This window comes from Bos indicus, chromosome 5 (assembly GCF_029378745.1).
Source record: "Bos indicus isolate NIAB-ARS_2022 breed Sahiwal x Tharparkar chromosome 5, NIAB-ARS_B.indTharparkar_mat_pri_1.0, whole genome shotgun sequence".
Taxonomy (NCBI): Eukaryota; Metazoa; Chordata; class Mammalia; order Artiodactyla; family Bovidae; genus Bos; species Bos indicus.
Window position 1 is genome coordinate 65963547 of NC_091764.1, and position 25004 is coordinate 65988550.

At 37.0% G+C, this 25004-nt stretch overlaps 2 protein-coding genes across 3 annotated transcripts in view; one reads left to right on the plus strand and one right to left on the minus strand.

Annotated features, from left to right (window-relative positions):
- NUP37 (nucleoporin 37) overlaps positions 1–15842 on the minus strand; it is a 52055-nt gene extending 36213 nt beyond the window's left edge. Inside the window, exons 1-5 of the mRNA XM_019961179.2 lie at positions 15757–15842; positions 14320–14535; positions 4969–5093; positions 2468–2540; positions 3–97 (exon numbers count right to left, since the gene is read on the minus strand). Of these exons, the coding sequence (XP_019816738.1) occupies positions 3–97; positions 2468–2540; positions 4969–5093; positions 14320–14475 (449 nt within the window). The 5' untranslated portion in view covers positions 14476–14535; positions 15757–15842. The remainder of the gene's footprint in view (positions 1–2; positions 98–2467; positions 2541–4968; positions 5094–14319; positions 14536–15756) is intronic.
- Positions 15843–15876: 34 nt separating this feature from the next.
- Positions 15877–25004, plus strand: part of PARPBP (PARP1 binding protein) — a 66397-nt gene continuing 57269 nt past the window's right edge. The window contains exons 1-2 of one of the 2 annotated variants that reach the window (XM_019961180.2): positions 15877–15983; positions 19597–19752. In XM_019961180.2, the coding sequence (XP_019816739.2) occupies positions 19600–19752 (153 nt within the window). In that variant the 5' untranslated portion in view covers positions 15877–15983; positions 19597–19599. Of the gene's footprint in view, positions 15984–16041; positions 17304–19596; positions 19753–25004 lie in introns of those variants that run through there. The other variant, XM_070789632.1, reaches the window with a different exon arrangement.

Genomic DNA, 25004 nt, shown 5'->3' on the forward strand with positions numbered 1-25004 from the left:
ACCTGCATGTATGATCATCACTCACACTTGCAATTTCTTGGCCTTCTCTGGGATCAAATACCAAACCATTAATGAAATCTGAATGGCCTTCTAAAACCTGACATCAGGGGAAAAGTTAGTAAGAACACAAGAAAATAATCTACAATATTCCGACCTAATATTTTTACTTCACTGCATGCTTCTCTTTTCTATAAATATTTCTTAAGTAATCTGCTATTTTTAAAACATGATTTATACACCCACTTTTTTGGAAGGTTTATCTTGGAAAGAAGCTGATCATTCAACACACTGTTATTAGCTTGATCTTTTCTAGTATGCATTTCTTACAAAAACACACATTCTTTGTTTTTATTTTTTTAACTGTACCTGTCCTCAAATCACCTCATTTCTCACTTATTACATAAAGCTTATACAAAAGTTAAAGCCAGGAGAACTTTCTAGGAGCCCTGAAATAAGAGTCCCCTTTTGATTTTCTATCTCATACCTGCTGCTCTGTACACTGGCTGCTACCTAATAAACACATAGCAAGGACTTCATCTTCTACAGTTTTTATTTATTTGTTCAATGTGACTGCCAGCACTTTAGACAGCTAGAATTATAAGCCCATTATCACAATAACCCAGAAACCCTCTTTTGGCCACAGAAGGAGCAAATGGGAAGTTGTAAGTTAGAGGACTATGCATGCAGGTTAAGGTCCAATTAGTCTAAATCTTTAAAACTGAAATCCTGACCAGGCCTGTCAGATATCAGATATTTAAATAATTTAATGGATATTGTTTTTGTTTCCTATTTACCTTTTAGACACTTGAATTTGATCTTAGTTCTAAGATTAATAAAGTAATTCTATTTGGTACTACTGAGTGAACTCCGGGAGTTGGTGATGGACAGGGAGGGCTGGTATGCTGCGATTCACGGGGTCGCAAAGAGTCAGACACGACTGAGCGACTGAACTGAACTGAACTATTTGGAAATGAGGGAGAAAAAAAGGATTTCATTCAAACATTCTGGTGTAAGTTTAACAAGTCCAGGTCCTTCTTCAGAGCTTATCTCACAGTTTTTACGCCACATCACATTAACTATTTAATGTCTTTTCAAACTGGCAATAATAGTTAATAACTATTGACTTTTAATGGGTCAAAATTCTATGTGTCACTGTACACTTAGATGTTCACTGATATGGCTTTAAATAAACTAATATATACAGTGCATTTATTACGGTAAAATTGTATATAGCCTACTGTATATAACTTAGAGCATAACTTTTTACTGTTTTCTAAATGATTAGGTTTATAGTTTACCTTTGTTTTATAATATTATTCATAGGTTTTATTTACTAGAAAGTCAGGAAGGCAATACTGTTCTTATAAAAAAACATGACTCAATTTCAATCCAAACTGAGAGGTATTTAATGAATTTCTCCCCACTTTATTGAGATATATAACACTATGTAAGTTTAAGGTGTATAACATGATGATTAGTACATGATGATACAAACATACACTGTGAAATGATTACCGTAACAGGGTTAGTTAAATGACTACCATGATAGGGTTAGTTAATACTTCTATCACCTCACAAAATTACTTTTGTTTTGCGGTGAGAATATTTAAGATCTAGTCTTTTAGCAACTTGCAAGATATAATACAGTATTGTTAACTATACTCATCATGACATACAGTAGACCCCCCCCCCCGAACTTACTTCTCTTAAAACTGGAGGTCTGTACCCTTCCATCATTGTCTCCCCATTTCCTCCCTCCAGGCCCTGACAACCACCACTCTATTTTCTGTTTCTATGAGTTCAGCTTTAAGAAGAGCTCCTCACGTAAGTGCAATCATATAGTATTTGTCTTTCTCCATCTGACTTATCTTACAGGGTTATTGATCATACCAATAGAAAACTCACATACAGGGCTTACTATGTAAAAAGCACTGTTCTAAGTGTTTTATATGAATTAGCTTAGCCAATGCTCATAATCCCATGAAGCAGATGCTATGATCATCCTCATTTTACAGGTAAGGAAATGAGAACAAGAGATTGGGAATTTGACCAAAGTCATACTGTTACTAAGGTGGCACAGCTGGGCTTCAAACCAGATGTTCTGGCTCCTGTGTCTGTGCTTTTAACCACTTTGTGGTCCTGCCTTGCACTGCGCTGTACTGAGCTTGTTCCTGTCAAGTTTACCTCTTACTCTATGTGTGTTCATGTCTATTACACAAAGTTTCTAGTTCCCTCTCATTTCTGTGCTTACCTACTACTGTAATTTAATAAGTGATATTAGATTTATAATTCGCAGTCCTTACTATGATACTAGTTCCTTACTATAGCCTAAAATAGAATTAATGAGATTCTAAACTACATATTTCAAAGACAACCATAAAGCCATTTTAAATTGGGATAAATTCAATAAAAAAGCAGAAATAATAAGTGTTTTAAAACAGATTTACAATTAAACTTGTCAACATACCTTGTATTCATTTTTATCTTGAAGATCTGAAGTAAATAATCTAATTTTCATATCAGCAGCAGAAGTACAAAATCTGGAAGTAAGAAAACAAAAATAAGGCCATTTTTAGTCTAGGTAAGTGCTTCCCACCTTTAAGCACCAGAGCTATCTTCATGACTCATAATCATGCTTTTGTTTGGGCAGAAGGGGGATGCTATGGCTCCACTGTAAAATCTGTTATACAACTATGGCTGAAAGTAGGGGACACAAATTTCTTTTGGAAAACATAAAAATATTAGTATATTAGATTTGTCTCTTTAATTATAAAAGCATAGAATTTTATTATAAATCACAACATTTAACTTTTTCTTAAAGGTTTAAAATAATGGGTTTAAAAAAGTATCTTCTTTTAGCTAGGTCAATATAAGGTATAAAAATATAGTTATACATCTATCTTAGTCTTTGCCTCCTTCAGTTATCTTTAAGCCTTCTTACTTTAAGATACACTAAATTCACTAAATTAGATGAAAGATAATAATCTTTTTATACCTAATAACGCTGGTGTATTTATTACTAAAAGTTGGAGTATTATCATATTGACCCTATTAAGGTTATTGTTTAGATGTACATCAATGTATATTACAAAACAAACTAAGCAATAAACAACTATTTTTTAACTAGTTTGCCATTAATCCTAAAATTCTTAGATTCTTAGCATGGCAGATTATGGCTGAGGAAGAAATAACTTATACATCTGTATGTACGTGTATCTGTTCAATCTCTCAGTCGTGTCTGACTCTCTGAGACCCCAAGGATTATAGCCTGCCAGGCAGCTCTGTCCATGGGATTTTTCAGGCAAGAACACTGGCTGCTGCTGTAAGTCGCTTCAGTCGTGTCCGACTCTGTGTGACCCCCTAGACGGCAGCCCACCAGGCTCCTCCGTCCCTGGGATTCTCCAGGCAAGAATACTGGAGTGGGTTGCCATTTCCTTCTCCAATGCATGCATGCATGCAAAGTCGCTTCAATCGTGTGCGAATCTATGCGACCCTATGGACAGCAGCCCACCAGGCTCCTCTGTTCACAGGATTCTCTAGGCAAGAATACTGGAGGGGGTTGCCATTTCCACCAGAACAGTTGCCATTTCCTCCTCCAGGAGATCTTCCCTCTAGGTATCAAACCCATGTCTCCTGCATTGGTAGGTGGATTCTTTACCACTGAGCCAGCTGGGAAGCCTTTGTATGTCTATATTGAAAAACAGAGCTTATTTCCAATTGTCTTTAGGTAAATGAGTATCATATGGATCTAAATTCCTCAAGTTTTGACTGCATTAAAGCTAATATTTTTTTCTCACCTAAAACATCTAATTTAATTTAAATGAAGCTTAAGTTAAAACAAGTCTCCCAATCTAGAAATCCAGATATGTTGGTAAATCTCTGGTACCATGCCTTTTCAATGATTAATTAAGAGTCATTGGCAGAAATAGATCAATTAGGCAAAACTAATTTCTGATAACAGAAATTGGATGAATAGTTGCTTGGGCAGGGGACGGGGTACAGAGATTAACCAGAAGGAGCACAAAGAATCTTTTGGGGGTCACAGAAATGCTATGTATTACTAGCATCTAGGTTATAAAAGTACATGTATTTGTCAACACTGATCAAACTGTTCCTTTAAGAATTGAGTTTACTGTATGTAAATTATTCCTTAATTTAAAAAAATTAGGTTAGCTCAGTAAGAGCTAAATTATGATTGTTAAATACTGTTTACTAAAAGAAGACATACATTTTAGATTTGACATTTATGGAAATAAGGTTAGTGTTTTGTAACAGACCTTAAATAACCTGACATATCATTGCCTTTGTGAAGAAGGCCTCAGCAAGTGTGTTAATTTTTTTCTCAAAAAGCAGTCATTCTTTTCAAATGCTTTCCACAAAACTGAAGCCCAAGGATTAGAACTACAGTTGGTGGCTCAGATGGTAAAGCATCTGCCTACAATGCGGGAGACCCGGGTTCAATCCCTGGGTTGCGAAGATCTCCTGGAGAAGGAAATGGCAACCCACTCCAGGATTCTTGCCTGGACAATCCTATGAACAGAGGAGCCTGGTAAGTTACAGTCCACGGGGTCGCAAAGAGTTGGACATGACTGAGCGCCTTCACTTTTCTTTCCTCATTTTATGTATGGGGCAGTAAGGGTGATTAATGACTCAATCAAATTTAGTTATTTTAACAAAGCTGCACTTTCAATAAGTGGTAAATCAGTGAAGAATTTATGATTCATAGGAATCTCACATAAACAGCTTTGTAGTCAGGCTCAAACACATGCTTCAAGGCATCACTGTTACGTCTGCATATAAGTCACAAATGTAAACAATAAGCTTAAATTATGAAATAATAGCAAATATTAAAATACCTAATACCTGGAGTTGCGGTGATGGAGGAAAAACGTCCCCATGATCAGAGGCTTCAGATCACTTAACACAAAGGATATTAATAAATGCTGCATTTAATAACTTTCAACTTACTTGATTACTGGAGGCAATGAATCAAGTCTAGTCTCTGGGCTCCAAGCTATGCCATCAACTCTGACTCCATGGTGAAATGTTCGTAGTGTTTTATACTGAATTCCTTCAACATCTGCTTCTTCCTCCTAAGCATACACAGTAAGTGTTTAAATAAGTCATGAGAAAAACAGTATAAAACCGTGTATTTTATTATAATGAAGAATTTGTCAGGGGGCCATGAATATTCTTTTGAGAAGTTCAAAAAGTGGATTAGATATTAAGCAGATTAGATGTTAGGCTATAATCCATGGGGTCGCAAAGAGTGAGACACGACTGAGTGATTTCACTTTTACTTTCTTTCAACCAGTTTATTGAACAACAAAAATATTCAAAGCTGTCTAAGTGTTACAAAATAACTCTCTAAGATAACTAAAAACAATATACTTGTTATACTTTATCTAAAAAGACATTTTATTCCTAATAGAAAATATATTTCACATCAAACACAATGAAAATGGAATGCTCTAAGAATCAGAACGTTCTAGGTAAATGAAGTAACATGCATGGATTATCAAATAACAATATCAAAAATATATACTGAACACAGTTTTGATTATGTATAAGATACCTTGTACCTTACTACTACTATGTTACGATGCCTCAAAGTCATTATAAAGAGTATCAATGATTTTCACATAGTATTATACATGGAAATAGTTGGACACAACTCAGCAACTAACACTTTCACTTTCATACATGTGTGGGACTGAACAAACTGTTGTTCATCTATACCATTACTATGAACAGTGGATGTGCAAATTACTGATAAGTCTTTTAGATATTTGATTCTGGATAAGCTGTTTAATAAAGTCAGCTTATCTATTTGATTTAGTACTACTAAAATGATTTCAGTTTATTCTCATGGGAAGACAAGAATGAATTTTGAAAAGTCAAGTCATCTTTGTCTGGCAATATGGACAATAACCTGAAAAGCTTTCTGACCACAAAAATAATGCAAAAATTCAAATCCAGAGAAGCAACTTAGCACAGAGGCAGAAAGCTATCTTAAGGACATCTGCCCACATCCAATAATTAATAACTTTTGTTTGTAGGGGACAGAAGACAAAACTTAGTGCCTACACAAAGAGGGATGGGGATCAGGGACCTGTGCATAGATCCAGGACCTTTAAAGTGGAAGTAGGGAAAACTACTTCAAATCAAAATCAAAAGTGCCATGCAAAATATGTACCATGGCTGAAGGCCAAGAAAAAGAAAAAAGTAACGTGAGAAATCTCAACCATTGGCTGGCCCTAACATAAGTTTGGGGCTTGAATTCCCATTAACTATGTGCTCCAGAAAATGAAAACTTATTTCAAAATGTCCATATGTTGTTAGTGGCCCCAAGCACTTGATGGATAAAGGCACATTCTTTTTGGATGAACTTCCTCTACCCAGGTCTCAAAATTCTCACAGATATAGTTCAATCAAATATGATCTTACATGCATGCACTACTACATATGAAAACAAAATACCACAAACAGAAGAATCAACCTGGAGACATTAAAAAATCAGATTAAAAAAATGTATTTTTGAGGATGTAGATGAGAGAATCAAAAAATATGACTAAGCAACATGAGATTACCCAAAGTGACCAGACAGGTATTAAAGAACGAAATGAAAACATATAGATGAAAATACTATCATGAGAAAAAAATAAACAATGGTCAGAGAAGCTGGAAGACAGATTTGAAAAACTTATTCAGAATGTAGTTAAGACAAAAAGAGATGTTAAGAGGGATTCAGTGAGCAGTTCCACCATATAGCTAATTTGGGTTGTAGGAGAAAGCAGTCAAGGGAATGGGGGAAGAGGCAAGATTTGAAGAGATAATGGTAAAGGATTCTTCATACTTGATTACAAGCACCAATATGTATATTCATAAAAAATAATAAATCCCAGGCAGCTTAAAAAGAAATCTGCAGCTAGACACTATACAGTAAAACTTCAGAACACACACTCTCTCACATATGGGTGTGCATATATGTGAGAAGGGGGGAGTGAGGGAGAAGGAGCAAGAGTGAGATAAGGGTCTTAGTAACAGCAATCAGAAAGAAAAGGTAGATGTCCTATAAAAGAGTAATAATTAGAACAACCATCAGCTTCATAGCAGAAACAAATGCAGGAAGTCAGTGAAATATCTTCAAAATGATACAAAAAACTGTTGAACTGTAGCCACAACAAACTAGTGTTTCAAGAATGAAGCTGTTTTAAAGGAATTTTCATAAAAACCAAAACCAACGATTGGCATCAATAAAGTCTCACTAAAGGATCTTCTAAAGCACGGGCTGGCAAACTATGACCAAGGAGCCAAATATGGCCTATGGTCTGCTTTGGTATGGCCCACAAGCTGAGAAAGGACAGAAATGGTATGGACCTAACAGAAGCATAAGATATTAAGAAGAAATGGCAAGAATACACAGAAGAACTGTACAAAAAAGATCTTCACGACCCAGATAATCATGATGGTGTGATCACTGACCTAGAGCCAGACATCCTGGAATGTGAAGTCAAGTGGGCCTTAGAAAGTATCACTACGAACAAAGCTAGTGGAGGTGATAGATTCCAGTTGAGCTATTTCAAATCCTGAAAGATGATGCTGTGAAAGTGCTGCACTCAATATGCCAGCAAATTTGGAAAACTCAGCAGTGGCCACAGGACTGGAAAAGGTCAGTTTTCATTCCAATCCCAAAGAAAGGCAATGCCAAAGAATGCTCAAACTACCACACAATTGCACTCATCTCACACGCTAGTAAAGTAATGCTCAAAATTCTCCAAGCCAGGCTTCAGCAATATGTGAACCATGAACTTCCAGATGTTCAAGCTGGTTTTAGAAAAGGCAGAGGAACCAGAGATCAAATTGCCAACATCCACTGGATCATCGAAAAAGCAAGAGTTCCAAGAAAACATTTATTTCTCCTTTATTGACTATGCCAAAGCCTTTGACTCTATGGATCACAATAAACTGGAAAATTCTGAAAGAGATGGGAATACCAGACCACTTGACCTGCCTCTTGAGAAACCTACATGCAGGTTAGGAAGCAACAGTAAGAACTGGACATGGAACAACAGACTGGTCCCAAATAGGAAAAGGAGTACGTCAAGGCTGTATATTGTCATCCTGCTTATTTAACTTCTATGCAGAATACATCATGAGAAATGCTGGAATGGAAGAAATACAAGCTGGAATCAAGATTGCCGGGAGAAATATCAATAACCTCAGATATGCAGAGGACACCACCCTTATGGCAGAAAGTGAAGAGGAACTAAAAAGCCTCTTGATGAAAGTGAAAGTGGAGAGTGAAAAAGTTGGCTTGAAGCTCAACATTCAGAAAACGAAGATCATGGCATCTGGTCCCATCACTTCATGGGAAATAGATGGGGAAAGAGTGGAAACAGTGTCAGACTTTATTTTTCTGGGCTCCAAAATCACTGCAGATGGTGACTGCAGCCATGAAATTAAAAGACGCTTACTCCTTGGAAGGAAAGTTACGACCAACCTAGATAGCATATTCAAAATCAGAGACATTACTTTGCCAACAAAGGTTCATCTAGTCAAGGCTATGGTTTTTCCTGTGGTCATGTATGGATGTGAGAGTTGGGCTGTGAAGGCTGAGCGCCGAAGAATTGATGCTTTTGAACTGTGGGGCTGGAGAAGACTCTTGAGAGTCCCTTGGACTGCAAGGAGATCCAACCAGTCCATTCTGAAGGAGATCAGCCCTGGGATTTCTTTGGAAGGAAAGATGCTAAAGCTGAAACTCCAGTACTTTGGCCACCTCATGCGAAGAGTTGACTCACTGGAAAAGACTCTGATGCTGGGAGGATAGGGGGCAAGAGGAGAAGGGGACGACAGAGGATGAGATGGCTGGATGGCATCACTGACTTGATGGACGTGAGTCTGAGTGAACTCCGGGAGTTGGTGATGGGCAGGGAGGCCTGGCGTGCTGCGATTCATGGGGTCACAAAGAGCTGGACACAACTGAGCGACTGAACTGACTGACTGACTGATATGTCTATATAGATAGAAGTTATATGAAGGATTGTTCTAAGAATTCCATTCATCCTGAATCTAAATCCAAAGTTTTACAATGTGTACTTTAATTGGATCCTAGTGGATGTGTTGATTTTTCCAGGATAGCCTTTGGAATCCTAGCAGAATCATTTCACAAACATTACATATACCTTTCTCTACATGATTCAGATACCCTTTGAAAATAACTTTACATTTCAGGTGAACTTAACAGAAAAAAGTTTTTCCATAAAACCATAAAAAGGGAAACAAATGTATTTATCAAGGAAAAAAAAAACAGTCAAATTTTATTACTTCATAATTTGTCTGTATATTAACTGTATAGTTAACAGCTAGATATGCCAAGGCAGCAATCACTAAGGAACTTAAAAATAAGGTTAGGAGCCTAATCACAGCTGACTTTATAGATTGGGTTATATCTATCTTTCCACACTGACAAACTAATCTTTAAAAATGAACTTTTTACCATCAAACACACTATTTTTGCTAATGTAACAACAGTATTGACAATTAGGTTACAATTAATAACATAATTTGTTATTAAAGTACATATGGAGTTATTGGGTGGTCATGGGGATAAAGAAATCCCAGTGACTATACAGTCTGCATTTTATGTATCACCAGTGAAACCATTTTTCCTGGCAGCAATGTCTACCACTGAGCCAACTAAAAGGCCAGGGTGTGTGCGTGTGGTATAGGCAGAGATGAATGCTATTTTGGGTTTAGCTTGAGGTGTAGGCAGTATTGTATAGGCAGGAAATTAAGATACTTTGGAAAACTCGCTATAATGCGCATCATTATACAAGTCTCCAGTATATTTGAGGTTGGGGCAAAGCCAGGCTGATGAAAGGGCTATTCTAAGGGTTTGAAATTGGCTGTTCTTCCCACCACACCCATTTAAGGCCAAATATAGAATTTTAGTTGGATGAGACTGTAAAGTTTACCTAGTCTCCTTCTTTCATCTAATGCTTAAATCTCTACTAGAACATTTTTAAAAAAGTTTACATAATCCTTCTGTGAATATTTCCAAGTGAGAGAGAACTAGCTACTTTTGTGGGGACTTTATTCAGTTTGGGGGTAGTTCTAATTATTACAACAGTTCTCGTTAACATTAAACCAAAATCTGTTTCCATGTAAATTCTATTCATTGCTCCGAATTCTGCTCTTTGGAACCATCACTGAGGTAGTTTAACTCAGTGACAACACATGTCTGGTCATTAACTGACCTTCACTAGGTGAACACACTCAAACAGGCAGTTTCAGCCTTAGTCCTAAAGCACCGTAAGTAACAACTCCACTCAAAAAGAATTGATGACATAAAAGTTACCATTTTGAGGCTAATCCCTCTTTCACATGACGGTTTTAAACTTTTTAATGCCACTTTGAAATCTGTCTTCAAATACATTATCTCCTTTGAATCATAATACACTGCTAAGAACTGAAGTAAACACTAGATATTACTGTCAATTTACAGCACAGGATATAGAGCTGTGGTGTCCAATCTGGTGGCCATTAGCCCCATGGGGCTATTAAGCACTGGAAAAATGTGGCTGGTCCAAGACGCACACTTTATAAAGTGCAAAATCCACACCAGATTTCATAGACTTAGTATAAAAGGAATATGTAAGGATTTCATTAATAATTTTTATATTCGTTACACACATAAAATATATTGGATATGCTGGGTAAAAAATACATTATTAAAATTAATTTCACCTGCTTTTTACTTTTCATAATGTGGTTACTACAACATTGAAATTTATACTTGTGGCTCACATTCTATTTTTATTGGACAGCACTGAATTAAGTTCCTTTGGCAGTTTAATCTAATTTTGGATTGGATCTATTAAAACAATATTTGGATTCTGAGCAGAGAGTCTGGCATATAACAGGTGCTCAATAAAAATTTGTTAAATTAAGTCTGTCACCCAAAGCATTAGGTAGCCTTTTCAACTTCATGTTCTATATAAATTCAATGTGCTTGTCCAAGTCTTCTCATCCAAGTCCCAGTAGAGGTTGCAATTCATTATTTTTTTAAATTAATTTTATTAGAGTATAGTTGATTTACAACAGATTTACAATGTTGTATTAGTTTCAGGTGTATGCAATTTATTATTGACCACCCTTTAAACAGAATTAGAAACCTTCATGCTCCCTCTACTCTTTACTTTTATAGTATTATCTTATTGCATTACATTTAAACATCTCCTTGAGGGCAGGGTCCTTGATTTTTTTAAAATATGTATTGTTAGTTCCCAGCACCTGATCTGCAATTAATGAGTATCTGACAAATATATGACACCAACCAACAGTACTATCACTTGGCTCAAATTTCCAACATATTCAAAAGAATATCATGAAATTCTGAAAAATGCTTTGTTGAAATTCAAATTTACTATATCAGCAGTGTTTTCCTAATAGTCTTAGAGTGAGGATTGCCTTTCTGACAGCAATGTGAAATCTTTCAATTCAGTTTTTCCTAGTTTTTTTTTTGAAGATAAGAACTGAGCGCTACAGAACTTGAAAGTTCTAACATGAGAGACTAGGAACAATGTTCAACAGTGCTTAATTAGATAAAAAAATAATTTCAGAAGAAGCAATCTGAATCTCCCCTGGCAAAGTACTGGAACCATTTCTCTAGAACTGTTTGAACTATGGCTTCAACCTCTCTGAATAGCAGCATAGGAGGAAAAGAACAGTGGTTTAAAAATCTGGTATAGAGTTTGTTTTTTCAGTTATTAGTCAGATAAATCCTTGCATTCCTTTAAAGTAGAATGGAAACTCCATGAGGACAGAGACAGTTGTTTAACTGTATCCCCAATACCTGGCACAGAAGATAATTTGTGTTCACTGCTTGATAAGTTAATAAAAGTCTAATTCTTTCCTTAGGTTATTTGGGGTTAAGACCCACATTGCCAGCCTCACAGTCTAAGGGTCCACAGGGATAATGTCTATGACCACAGTTACAGAGCAATACAAATGTTTTGCTCTTTTTTTTCCCCTCATTTTGTCACTTTCCACCTTTTGCTCCCTTTTTCTCTCTGCTACCCATCACTTCTTTGCCTTCTTTTTCCTCTCTTCTTGACTTTCTCCCTCAGAATTTCTTAGGTGAACATAAAGCAAAGCATATTTTTTTTCAGTACTTTTGAATACAATTAGCTATTAATTTCTAAAGCACTGAAACAAAATTTAATTTCATTTGTAGGAGGCTGCTTTTTTCTTTTGTAGGTTAGTAGTGTGCATTAGAAAAATGGTTTCCCTTTGGTTTTTTTCAAGAGTGTGTTGTATTATTTCTCCTAACTATGTGACTTTTTATGATCCTAACCTGATGAGATCTTAACCTGGTCCAGCTGAGATCAGGCTGAAGGTCATATTCAGCCTAAAAGCTAGAAATTCCTACCCCAACTCTAAGAGGCAATGTGAGATAATGTAAGAACTCATGTGTTCTACTCAGACACCAACCAACGGAAGCTTTTAATTCATACTTTCTTTTTAGGATAAATATACATGCAGTCTAGTTGTGTATAACCTAATACATTTATGCCACTGTAAAATGTCAAATTGCATTTATGATGTTAAAATACTGTAAGATAATAAACTGCCTCCTCAGTAAAAGAGGAAATAATATTTACAATGTTTATAATATCACTTTGGTGATAAAGTTATTTAAAATCTTTGAAAATTGGTCATTGCCAAATTACCTCACTGATTAACCTTAATCTAGGAAACAGTGTTATATAGATAACACTCTGATAAACAAAGGATTAATCAGAGGTTCCTGAGGGTTGACCTCCCATTGTTCAAATTCTCTCTGACACGTAGAACTAGCTTTCCTGTGAGAAAATGTGATGTGTGCCACACCATTAAATATGGGGCTGTGCCTGAGCATGCCTGACCAAATCGATGACAGTCATATGTATTAAATGTGTCAGATACTACGTAGGAACTGTACATGCTAACTTATGACATTCATACAAAACCCTGTTAAGTACAGCTGACCCTTGAAAACCATGATTTTGAACTGTGTCCACTTATATACAGATATTTTTCAAAACATACCTACTAGAGGACTATATGATTTGCTGTTGATTGAATCCATGGATGAGAAATCAGGGAACTATAGTTACACCTGGATGTTGACTGCATCCATTGGCAGCCCTTACCTCCACAATGTTTAAGAGTCAAGTGTATAATTGTTCTCATTTTTATAGAAGAGACGTTAAGTACCTGCTCAAGGTCATCTAGCTATTAAGAGGTAGGCAGGCACAAAAACCCAGGCATTTTGGCTCCAGAGTTCACGGTCTTAATGACTATGCTGAATTGCCTGTTCAATTGTAGATCTCATACTCTGTATACTCTAGATATATAAAAAGCATGAGAGCAACTAGGAAAGCTGATATCATCACAGCTATAAAGTCTCCTGGAAGATCATTTTTAAGCTCTCAATACTACTAGCTTGTTTTTGTTTTTTTTTTCTATGTCAAAGTGGAATACAGAAAAGCTGGATTTAGTAATTAATCAGATCTCATTTAATTGGTATTTTCCCTGCACATAACAAGGTATAGTTAATTATAACCTTCAATTACTAGAATATTCCATTTCTAATCATGAAGCATAAGAGGAGCCTTATATATGTATATGGCCTTGCCCCTGAATAATGGGGGTTAGGGCAGTGACTCCACACAGTTGAAAATCCTGGTGTAACTTGCAGTAAGCCTCCCTGGTGGCTCAGATAGTAAAGAATCTGCCGACAATGCGAGAGATCCAGTTCGATCCTTGGGTCAGGAAGATCCTCTGGAGGAGGGAATGGCAACCTACTCCAGTATCCTTGCCTGGAGAATTCCATGGACAGAGGAAGAGCTTGGCAGGCTATAGTCCATGGTGTCGCAAAGAGTCTGACACCACTGAGAGACTAATACTTTCATTTTTCTCCCTGTGGGCAGTTCCTCGGCATCTGCAGATTCAACTAACTGCAGATTCCATAGTATCCTAGTATTTATTACTGAAAAAAAAAAAAAAAAATCCATGTATAAGTGAACTATGCAGTTCAAATCTGTGTTGTTTAAAGGTCAACTGTATTCTTCCTTTTCAATACTTATTCAGTGTTTGCACAAATATTAGGCATATATTACTAGGAATGTCTTTCTCAGTAGTTCTTCATCTCATTTTTTTTTACATTTAAGCTCAGCATGCTTTCAAAGTTTAGTGAAAATTACCAAAGTTTGTATAAGTTTTCTTTTCAGTGTAACATCTTCACTGTCACTCAGTGCAGTTTTGTACACTAACCTGAAATGTACAGGTGCCAACGAACACAAAATTATTGCCACCATATGCAATTAGGTTTCCTGAATCCCCACTCTCAAAGGGATTGAATTCTACCACGTGCACATAATCTTCACAATCCACAGTGTAGGCAGCATTTCTTGTGGCATCTTGCTTCATCTTGTATGGCAAAACTTGTGCAGCTGCAAAAACGGCCTTCTATTGGACAAGGTCACAGAACTGTGGATTACAGCACAGAAACAGAAACCATCAAAGTGTTAGGATGTGATGACAGGCAGCTCAAAAAAAAAATTATTCAACTACTTTGTGAATGGTACTTGCAGAGAAAGTCACTACAAAATTCTGTTTAGATTATTTAAAGGACAGGGAGTACTTAAAGATGGAATTACATTACTAGAAAATATACTCATAAAAAATTAATGATCATTAACATTATGGAGCTCTACCTGCAAGCGCCACCATTAAGTATTTTACTAACATTACCATGCCTAATACTTGCACAAACCTAAGAAGGAGGTACTATGATCCCCTTTTTACAGATGAAGAAATCGAGACTTCACATGGTTAACTCGCTTGCCAATTTCATAAGAGGAGCCAGAATGTGAGACTTTCTAAGTGCTGGGCACCAGTACAATAAAGAGAAACACAAAAGCCTGTTTTGAAAGAGCTCACAATCCAGGGTTATTTATGATTTAGTGTGAACAGTACTATAACATAAGCAGATACAAAATATACAATCTGGAGAAAGGAATGCCAAAATGGGACACAAAATAGTATTCATAAAACCAGGCACAAAACTTCAGCTAATGTTTCATGGCCTGGTGTGCATTCTGAAAGTAGCATTCCCAGATGAGACTTATAGATTCTGAAGAGGTCACTTTTTTGGTTTGTTTTTTTTTTTAATGGGACGGTAGTTGTCCTGAAAACAGCTGGGCTTGATAGCAAACACGTCAAGTATCTGATGAGTATCTACTAAGAAATCATATGAGTTCCACCTCGGGAAGTCTATAACCTAGTAACCTTAAGAGTGGGCATCTGGGACTAAACAGTTGTAAAAAGTGACCAACAGGTAAGGCAGCAGGGTGGGAAGTGCAAAAGATTCCAGAATAGGAAACTTGGTTTCTAACTGTTCATTAAAGCAGTGACCAGTCTAATTACAGTCTCAGGGTCTCACTGTACAAAGCGGGCTGGACTCGCCCCTCTAAAATTGCGAAAACAGGGGAGGGAGGGAACAAGAGAAGTCCCCGCATAGCCCTGACATCTCTTTCAGAGCCACGCAAATACCGCGAGACCCCGCCACTACCTCCCGGAGCCCGAGATCGAAAGGAACAGGGGTGGGGAACGGCCCAAAGAGAGGAGGAACTCCCAGGGATAGATTGGAGGCGCGTGGCGACCGGCAGCCGAGCAGGGATGCCCCTTGGGCTCACGCGCGATACGCACCGGAGGGCGCCTGGAAGCGGCTAAAGCCGAGCTGCTGTTCACCTTGGGCTGCTGCGGCGCGCGCCGGCTCTGCTTCCGGGTCAGAGGGCGGGAGCTGCGATTGGCTGTCGGGCCCTCCCGCGAGATTTAAAATGTAAACCCGCGATCTCTGGAACAGTCGCCCTTGTGCAGCCAGCTGGAGCGTTCTTCAGGGGAGTCTGCACCTACTTGGGTTCTCCCCGAGCCAGGTGAGTGTCACCTTTTCCTCGTCCGTCTGCAGGCTTTAAGCTGCGACTTGTGAGGGTTTTTCGGTAACAGCAGAGCGCCATGTGGTTGCCTAGAGTAATATTTGTGGAGTGTTTTTGCTCCGGGGTCTGGTTTTGGTCTGGGGGTATTGAACAGAGTTCTTATGTTCCATTGATGGAGCTGGAAGGTGCTGAGGGATCATCTGCTGACTGGAAGAATAAGGTCTACAGAGCCCTACTTAGATTACTTAGTTAGGCAGGAAACCAGGCTTAGGTAGACTCCACTTTCTCCCTCTCCCTTTTACTTCCGCCCAAAGAACTGTTAGGACCTGCATACCATGAGCAGCAACGATGCCCTTTTTTTACTGAGCACCTCCTAAGTGTCCAGCACTAGGTCGATTATTTACTGTCTCACTAACGTGTCCTAATTTTATGAACTAGGAGATAATCATTTCCGTTTTACAGATGAAGAAATTTATGCTCATCAGAGGTTTTAAATACTGAAGGACATACAGCCAGTAAATGGGGACCTTGGTATATCTCTTTTATCCATCTCACACTGGCTCCCAAGTGACATTTTCCTGCCTTACAATTTTTGCTGCAGTCCAGCTTGGAATCCAAATGCTAAAAACAAGTGTTTATTATTGCTGCTATCTTCTACTACTCTTTGTATGGTGCAGCCTGACACTCAGAGCACTTGCATAATTATTGTCTCCTTGATTTCTGGAAGTATTCTACATCTTCCTAGGCAGTCAGGGCTTATTGCTTAGACTCACACAGCCAGCTAGCTACTGAAAGAGTCAAGGCTAGAGGCTTGGCTAACTGGTGGTACTGCCTGTTTTTGTGCAGCCAGTTCGTGAGCTAATTTTACGTGTTTGGTTGGTTGGGAAAAAAAAAAAAAAGTCCAGCAGAATAATATTTTATAATATGTGAAAATTTTATGATCTTTAAATTTCTGTAAAATTTTGCTAAAGCCGAGCTGTACTCATTTGTTTATGTATTGTCTGTGGCTAGTTTCACCCTGCAAGGTGAAGTTTGAATAGTTGTAAGAGACCTTATGTCCTGCACACCTCACTGTTTACTGTTGGAACCTTTCCAAAAGTGTTCTAACTCCTGAATAAGATGGACTTTTATATGTGCGAGGCGTTGTTCTAAAATCTTACCTTGTACTTATGTCATTTACTTTTCACAAAACCCTCTGAGATAGTACTATTATTATTTTTGTTTTCAGTTGGAAAACAAAAGGAAGGAAGGTTTCACAAGGAAGCTTCACAAGGAAGCTGAGGCAGAGAGAGGGGACATAACTTGGAGTTCTAACAGCTTGTAAGTGGTGGAGCTAGAATTCAAAACAGTCTAATTCCAGATTAGTTTTCATTCTTAGCAATCCGAACTCGTAGTATGTTTAAATAATACCAGTAAATAATTTACTACTAAATATTGATTCTAGGCAAACTGATCATGTTACTGAAACTTTATTTCTTCACTTTATATTTTTTTCTTATAAGAGATGAAGGTGATATTTTGAAGACAATTTTATTGTTTACTTGGATTTGTATTTTTGTAGATACTTTATAGTCTTCTACCTGTATCTTTAAATTGCATCCCTGATTATGTCTGCAAATTATTGTTTTGTAAATGGCACATACCCATTTATTTTTTTTAATCATGCAAACCCAAGATACCTAGTAAACATCCTGGATTCTGTTTATGTCATATAAAAAAAGGAAGAAAAAGATAACGGAGTAAATTGATTGAATGTGAATAGTAAAATACCCAAAATAAGATAATGGCATGTGACTATGTTGGAGACTAGGGTACTTAAAATAAAGTGGGGAAAAAAAGTCGTAGTGATATAAAAGCGCACCACTTTTGGAGTTAGGCGTCTTGAATTTAGGTTTGTTTGGCCATTTGCTACCTCAGCAGCATAGGGTGTCAGTTTCTTCAGGTGTAAAATGAGGATAACAGACCTTCCTCAGGACTCTTGTGAAGATTAAATGAGGTAATAAATATTAAGCTTTTGAAAAGTACCTGGCTCCAAGAAACCTTCTAAGTATTAGCTATTATTGTTTTGGTTGTCTATTGCCGTGTAACAAACCACTCTGAAGTTTAAGTGGTGTTAAACAACAGCCATTTTAAATGTTATGATTCTGAGGATCAACGATTTGGGCTGTACTCAGCTACATGGTTCTGCTGGTCTTGCCTAGGGTCACTTAGGGTGCTGTATGTCATCTGACAGGTTGATTGGGTCTAGATAATCTGTGATAGCTTCACTCACATGTCTGTTCATGGTGTTGGTTATCAGCTGGAGTGCCTATCAGCTTGGAGAAGGAAATGGCAACCCACTCCAATATTCTTGCCTGGAGAATCCCAGGGACGGAGGAACCTGGTGGGCTGCCATCTGTGGGGTTGCACAGAGTCGGACACGACTGAAGCGATGCAGCAGCAGCAGCAGCCTATCAGCTGATTCTCCTCCACACAGCCTTTCCAGCAGGCTCATTTGCAGTTCTTCATATGGCATTCTGAGAATAATGAGAGAGTAAGAGCTAAAACTGTAGGCTTGTGTCAGGAGGCCCCCAAGATTACCCCAGGTTGGATAATTTGCTAAGAGGACTCAAAGGACTCAGCATGTAGTTGTACTCATGCTATAATATATTACAGCAAAAAGATGCCAAGCAAAATCAGCAAAGGGAGAAGGTACATGGGGGTGAACTCCAGGAGAAATCACGCACAAACTTCCAAAAGTCTTCTCTTTGGGGAGTCACATAGGATATAGTTAAGTCTCCCAGCAACAAGTTATGACAGCACATGAAATGTTGTCTGTCAGGGTAGCTCTTTAGAGATTCAGTGCCCAGGCTTTTTATTGGGGTTTGAACATGTATATATCTTCTATGTTCCGAAATTCTAGACTAAAAAGAAAAGCCTATCAGCATAAGCTATATTGTTTGTACAAATAGTTTAAGTGCAATGAACCATTCTTACTGAAAATCTTCCTGAAATCTTAAGTTTCCAGATGCCAACCAAGGGCCAACCCTGTAAACATGCTTTTTAAAAGATAATAGTCGGGTCTGCCATATTAACTCTTTCTGCATGGGCCTTTGGGAACTAGATCTAGGCTTGGAATTCCTGTGATGTCATTCTTGTCACGTTCTATTGATCAAATCAAGTTACAAGGCTAACCCAGATTCAAAGGGGTGGAAAATAGACCACCCCTTTTGGGATAACACAGGGATGAGAGGAAATTGACTTTCTTTGTTTTGTCTTCTGCCGTAGATATCACCATCTATTTCAAAATAAATATTTAAAAAATACAGCTTGCTATGTTTGTGTCTATAATCATGTTTGCAGAATTTGCCTTTATCTGTTTTGTATTCTCAGATCGATGGTTGGATTTCATTGTTTTACAAAATTTGGTTTAAGAAAACTAAAGGAGAGGAAAGTATGATTGGGTGGAAATTGTATCACTCTGTTTTTCTAAATTTAATTAAAAGCAGTCGTAGTAAATATGAAATGACCTCTTGTTCACTATTTTTCTCTTACTCTGCTTCCTTACACATGTTAAATGTTAATTTCCAATTAAAATATGGCTTTTTAACATTGCATTCTGTCCTACATTAAGAGCATGGCTGGGCTTAATCAGAAGTCTATCTTGGATATGATTAAAGAGTTCAGAAGGAACTGGCACACTCTTTGTAACTCTGAGAGAACTACTGTGTGTGGTGCAGACTCCATGCTCTTGGCATTGCAGCTTTCCATGGCAGAGAACAACAAACAGGTTAGTAGACTGTATTTAGGTTAACTTTTTTTTAAAAGTGAATTTTGGTTGCTGCCCATTTGAATAAGCTTAATTGCATTAATTTCTGAGCAATATGTGCCCTTCTATGATAATGTCATTATACTATATTCACAAATGCCTCTGTGTGTCTGTGTCAAAATATTGCCATTGGATTTGAAATGATTTGTTAATTTGTCAAAAGTGAAACTTTTATATGTATAATTTAATGTGTGACGTGCACATTTGATGTTTAATTTATAATTTTAAGGTAGTTCAGTTCAGTTCAGTCGCTGAGTCGTGTCCGACTCTTTGTGACCCCATGAATCGCAGCATGCCAGGCCTCCCTGTCTATCACCAACTCCCTGAGTTCACTCAAACTCACGTCCATCGAGTCGGTGATGCCAATTTTAAGGTAAACATACAACTATTATGATTATTATGGTTAAAAATTATTTTTATAAGACTTCTGCAAAAAGTTCTAGAAGACACACATAAATAGTGTTTATTTAAATGTAATCAAGTATTTTATGACTAATTTCAGACTCTGTGGTATAGATTAATTATTCCTAAGCCAGGCTGTGAAGCAGAATCACTTGGGAAGGCTTTTAAAAAGTACTGGCTCCTGTGCCCTAATCTTGGACACTGATTTTCCTGATCTTGACTGAGACCCTGGAAATTGTCTTATTTTTTAAGCAAATTTTTAATCTTTATAACCGGAAGTGATTTTTGCACAGTTGGCTTGGGTAAGAGTGTTTGGAATAAGTTCTGCTTAAGGGTTGAGAGATGTTCAGATGAAAGAAGGATGAATCTAGGTTGGAGTGGTAAGGAAAGTCTTCTTGGACTTTATATAATATACTTAAAAGAGGGAAGTCTTCAGATGGGAAGAATTTGAAGAAGTGGTGAAGGAAGAAGATTATCAGTTCAGAGTAAGCATCCAGGGGATTTAAAATAATGATGGTTTGAAAATGGTCAGGAGACTTAGCATTATCTTGACTAGAGAAGAAAATTTTTGAAGGGTAAAATGTTTTCAATGGGTCTATTGGGCTAGATAGTGAAATGACATTCTGATGAATTATTTTAATTCTGTATGTCAGTAGTTCCCAGACTTTTAAATTTCATATGCTGCTACTGCTAAGTCACTACAGTCGTGTCCGACTCTGTGCGACCCCATAGACGGAAGCCCACCAGGATCCCCCATCCCTGGGATTCTCCAGGCAAGAACACTGGAGTGGGTTGCCATTTCCTTCTCCAATGCATGAAAGTGAAAAGTGAAAGTGAAGTCGCTCAGTCATGTCCGACTCTTAGCGACCCCATGGACTGCAGCCTACCAGGCTCCTCCGTCCACAGGATTTTCCAGGCAAGAGATCTGGAGTGGGGTGCCATTGCCTTCTCCAACTAACGTATGAGATGAGTGCAATTGTGCGGTAGTTTGAGCATTCTTTGGCATTGCCTTTCTTTGGGATTGGAATGAAAACTGACCTTTTCCAGTCCTGTGGCCACTGCTGAGTTTTCCAAATTTGCTGGCATATTGAGTGCAGCACTTTCACAGCAGCACCTTTCAGGATTTGAAACAGCTCAACTGGAATTCCATCACTTCCACTAGCTTTGTTCGTAGTGATGCTTTCTAAGGCCCACTTGACTTCACCTTCCAGGATGTCTGGCTCTAGGTGAGTGATCACACCATTGTGATTATCTTGGTCGTGAAGATCTTTTTTGTACAGCTATTCTGTGTATTTTTGCCACCTCTTCTTATTATCTTCTGCTTCTGTTAGTTCCATACCATTCCTGTCCTTTATCGAGCCCATCTTTGCATGAAATGTTCCCTTGGTATTTCTAATTTTCTTGAAGAGATTTCTAGTCTTTCCCATTCTATTGTTTTCCTCTGTTTCTTTGCATTGATCGCTGAGGAAGGCTTTCTCATCTCTCCTTACTATTCTCTGAAACTCTGTATTCAGATGCTTATATCTTTCCTTTTCTCCTTTGCTTTTCACTTTTCTTCTTTTCACAGCTATTTGTAAGGCCTCCTCAGACAGCTATTTTGCTTTTTTGCTTTTTTCCATGGGGATGGTCTTGATCCCTGTCTCCTATACAATGTCACAAACCTCTGTCCATAGTTCATCAGGCACTCTATCAGATCTTCATTACTACATTGCAAATAAAATTTTAGCCTTTCCTTTCTTTGGAATTGGTTCTATAGATTTAATTTGTCTGGCCGTTGCCCTATTAGGGCTGTTTTTCAACTTAACTAGCCTTAAGAACCCTATGAATATTCCTTTGAATAAAACAAAGATATTAATTTTATAACTTTGTGGAAAGCTGTCGCAGCACCTGCGGTTGACTGTCAGATTTGAAAATGATCCAATAGTGATATAACAAATAGGAAGAAAGAGTTTTAAAAATTATATTCTATTTATCTACCACACTTCCCACAACAAACTGTTATTTTACATTGAATAATAAAAGAGAAAGGAAACTGACAGTTTTGATTGCTTACAGTTTATCATGTGTTATTTAATATGTACAATCTTACTTTATAACCGAGGAAGCTGACTCAGGGATTTCAATATCTCATTCAAGGTCATACATCCAATTAATGCTCTTAAGTAAACTTGCTATCTATTCTCTTTCAATAACAAGAATTCCAGTTAGTTAAAAAATAAAGTTTATTTAAAATTTTGAATAATTATATAAGTATAATAATTATACAAGTATATATTCGGGAAAATGTAAAAAGTACAAGTACTCTGATAAGTGTAACTCGCTTTTTCTCATTTTATTCTTGTGAAATACAATCCTTCTTATGTCCATCAGAGAACTAAAGGATTGAACGTTTTGAACTTCCTTCAAATATTCGCCAGCTGGCATGTTTTCTTAGCAAAACATTTTCTGATTTGACTGCAAACTCTCAATCAGTTGTTACTGGTTTGAATAATAGAATATGCTGTCATGATGGGCACCTGATCGTGAAAACTGATATTTGGAGTGCATTTTTATTTGGATTTAAAATGTTTTTACAATCCCAGTATAAACACTGTTAACGTAGTCAAAACCTTTTCTCACAAGATTAAGAACTTGTATGGTTTCCTTTCGTTATAGTCATTAGGATAGGACTTCCCAGGTGGTGCAGTGGTAAAGACTCCACCTGCCAGTGCAGGAGACACACGAGACTTGGGTTCAGTCCCTGGGTTGTGAAGATCCCCTGGAGTTGGAAATGGCAACCTTCTCCAGCATTCTTGCCTGGAGAATTCCATGGACAGAGGAGCCTGGCAGGCTTCAGTCCATGGGGTTGCAAAGAGTCAGACATGACTGAGGACAGCACAGAGTCATTAGGATGAAATCTGTACATTTATATTAGGCAAAATCTTAATTTATTTTTAATATGAAGGTTGTTATTCCAAAATAGTTGTTAGGAATTTTTGAGATATAACAGTTTAGTTTTGAAACTCTAAATAATTGAATTAATTTAACTAATTTAATTAAATTAGTTAGTTTAACTTAAATACCATTTGGAAATTCTTTGGTGTGTAAGTAACCTTTGTGGGATTGGGAAGTAAAGTATACAATTTTGATGCAATGCTGAGAAATTACAAATCTGTCTTACATCTGGGTTATGGTTCCAGTGTTTGAGAGTTAATGATTTTTTTTTTGATTGTACATTGAACTAATTTCATGAAATATAATTAATTTTAATAATTTTTATATAATGGATCCTTACTTTAAAGACAATAAAGATAATTTTCTTAGTTGCTGCCATATGGATAAATAAAAAGTTACTTATTTTAAGGCAGTTTGGTCACCTTGTCTTAAATTTGGATATTAATTAGAAAATATGGCTACTTTTTATAAAAGATACAGAGATTTGAAAGAATCAGATATGTAGAAAATAACATATTATTTGGCTTCCTTTTCTTTCTTTCTATTTATCTTCATTGGCTAAAGATGATGTTACAATTTAGTTCCAATGAATGGTATTTAATGTTCCAGTGAATGTTCCAATGAATGGTATTAGTTCCAATGAATGGTATTTAAATACCCAGCCATTTTAAAATGCTTTATTAATGGAAAGATATTGGTGTTAGCAAAAAATGCTAACATGTTAAACTTAGCTGTGGAAGAGGGCAGCAAAATATATTTCTCAAAACCACATACAGATACTTAAAAATATTTGTTACTCATACTGCATTGGAAAACAGTAGTTAGATTTTTTTTTTTTTAACTAAATTAGGTCTAGCATGTTTTGGAGGGCATCATTGTTAATATCTGGGATACTTAAGTGGAACAGAATACAGTCAATTAAAAAAAATCTTCAACATGTCCACTGAGATAATTTATCATGAAGATATTGAAGAAGAGGAAAAAAAGAACAATTTTGCCTAAATAGTAACATCTGACAACTTATAGAAAGAAACCTGACCTGTTGCTTTTTAGCATTTATTTGTGATAGTTATGTGTGATGATAAGCAGGGAAGGTTCAAAATTCTTCACTGACCCTAAATTTTAGCAGATATTTTAGCTTCCTTGGAAATAGTAATAAAACATAATTTTTAAAAATTTAAGTTTTATGATCATGCTTTAAGACTAACATTTGGGATAATGTGGTATGTAGGAATCCAGTGTGGCATTGAAGTTTTAAATAAGAGACTAAAAATACCTTAGCAAAAAGAACTAAAAGGAATTAATGTTTCCTTAATCAATAGCACTTAAGTACAGCTCAGTACTCACCCATCCTCCCCCACTTTTGGTAGAGAAATTTAGTAAAGTTAAGGAAATAAGATGACTATATTTGTTAAGGCTTTCCTTTGTGGCTTTGATGTGAAACAATCTGCCTGCAATGCAGGAGACCTGGGTTTGATCCCTGGGTGGGGAAGATCCCCTGGAGAAGGGAATGGCAACCCACTCCAGTATTCCTGGCTGGGAAATTCCATGAACAGAGGAACCTAACGGGCTACAGACCATGGAGTTTCAAAGGACTGAACACGATTAAGCGACTAACGCTTTCACTTTCTTTCATATTTGTTAACTTTATCAAGTGCAAACTTTTTATAGTTGATAGTATTTATTTTATTATTATTATTTTTTACTTTACATCATCAAAATCTTTTTCTTTTATATCAGGTATTAATATTATTCTTTAGTTCAGTTTGGATATTCTTTTAAAATCCGGTGGAATTCAATGTAGAGTTTTTTATGACAAAATTCAATTTGTAACATTCAGAAAACAAAGATCATGGCATCTGGTCCCATCACTTCAT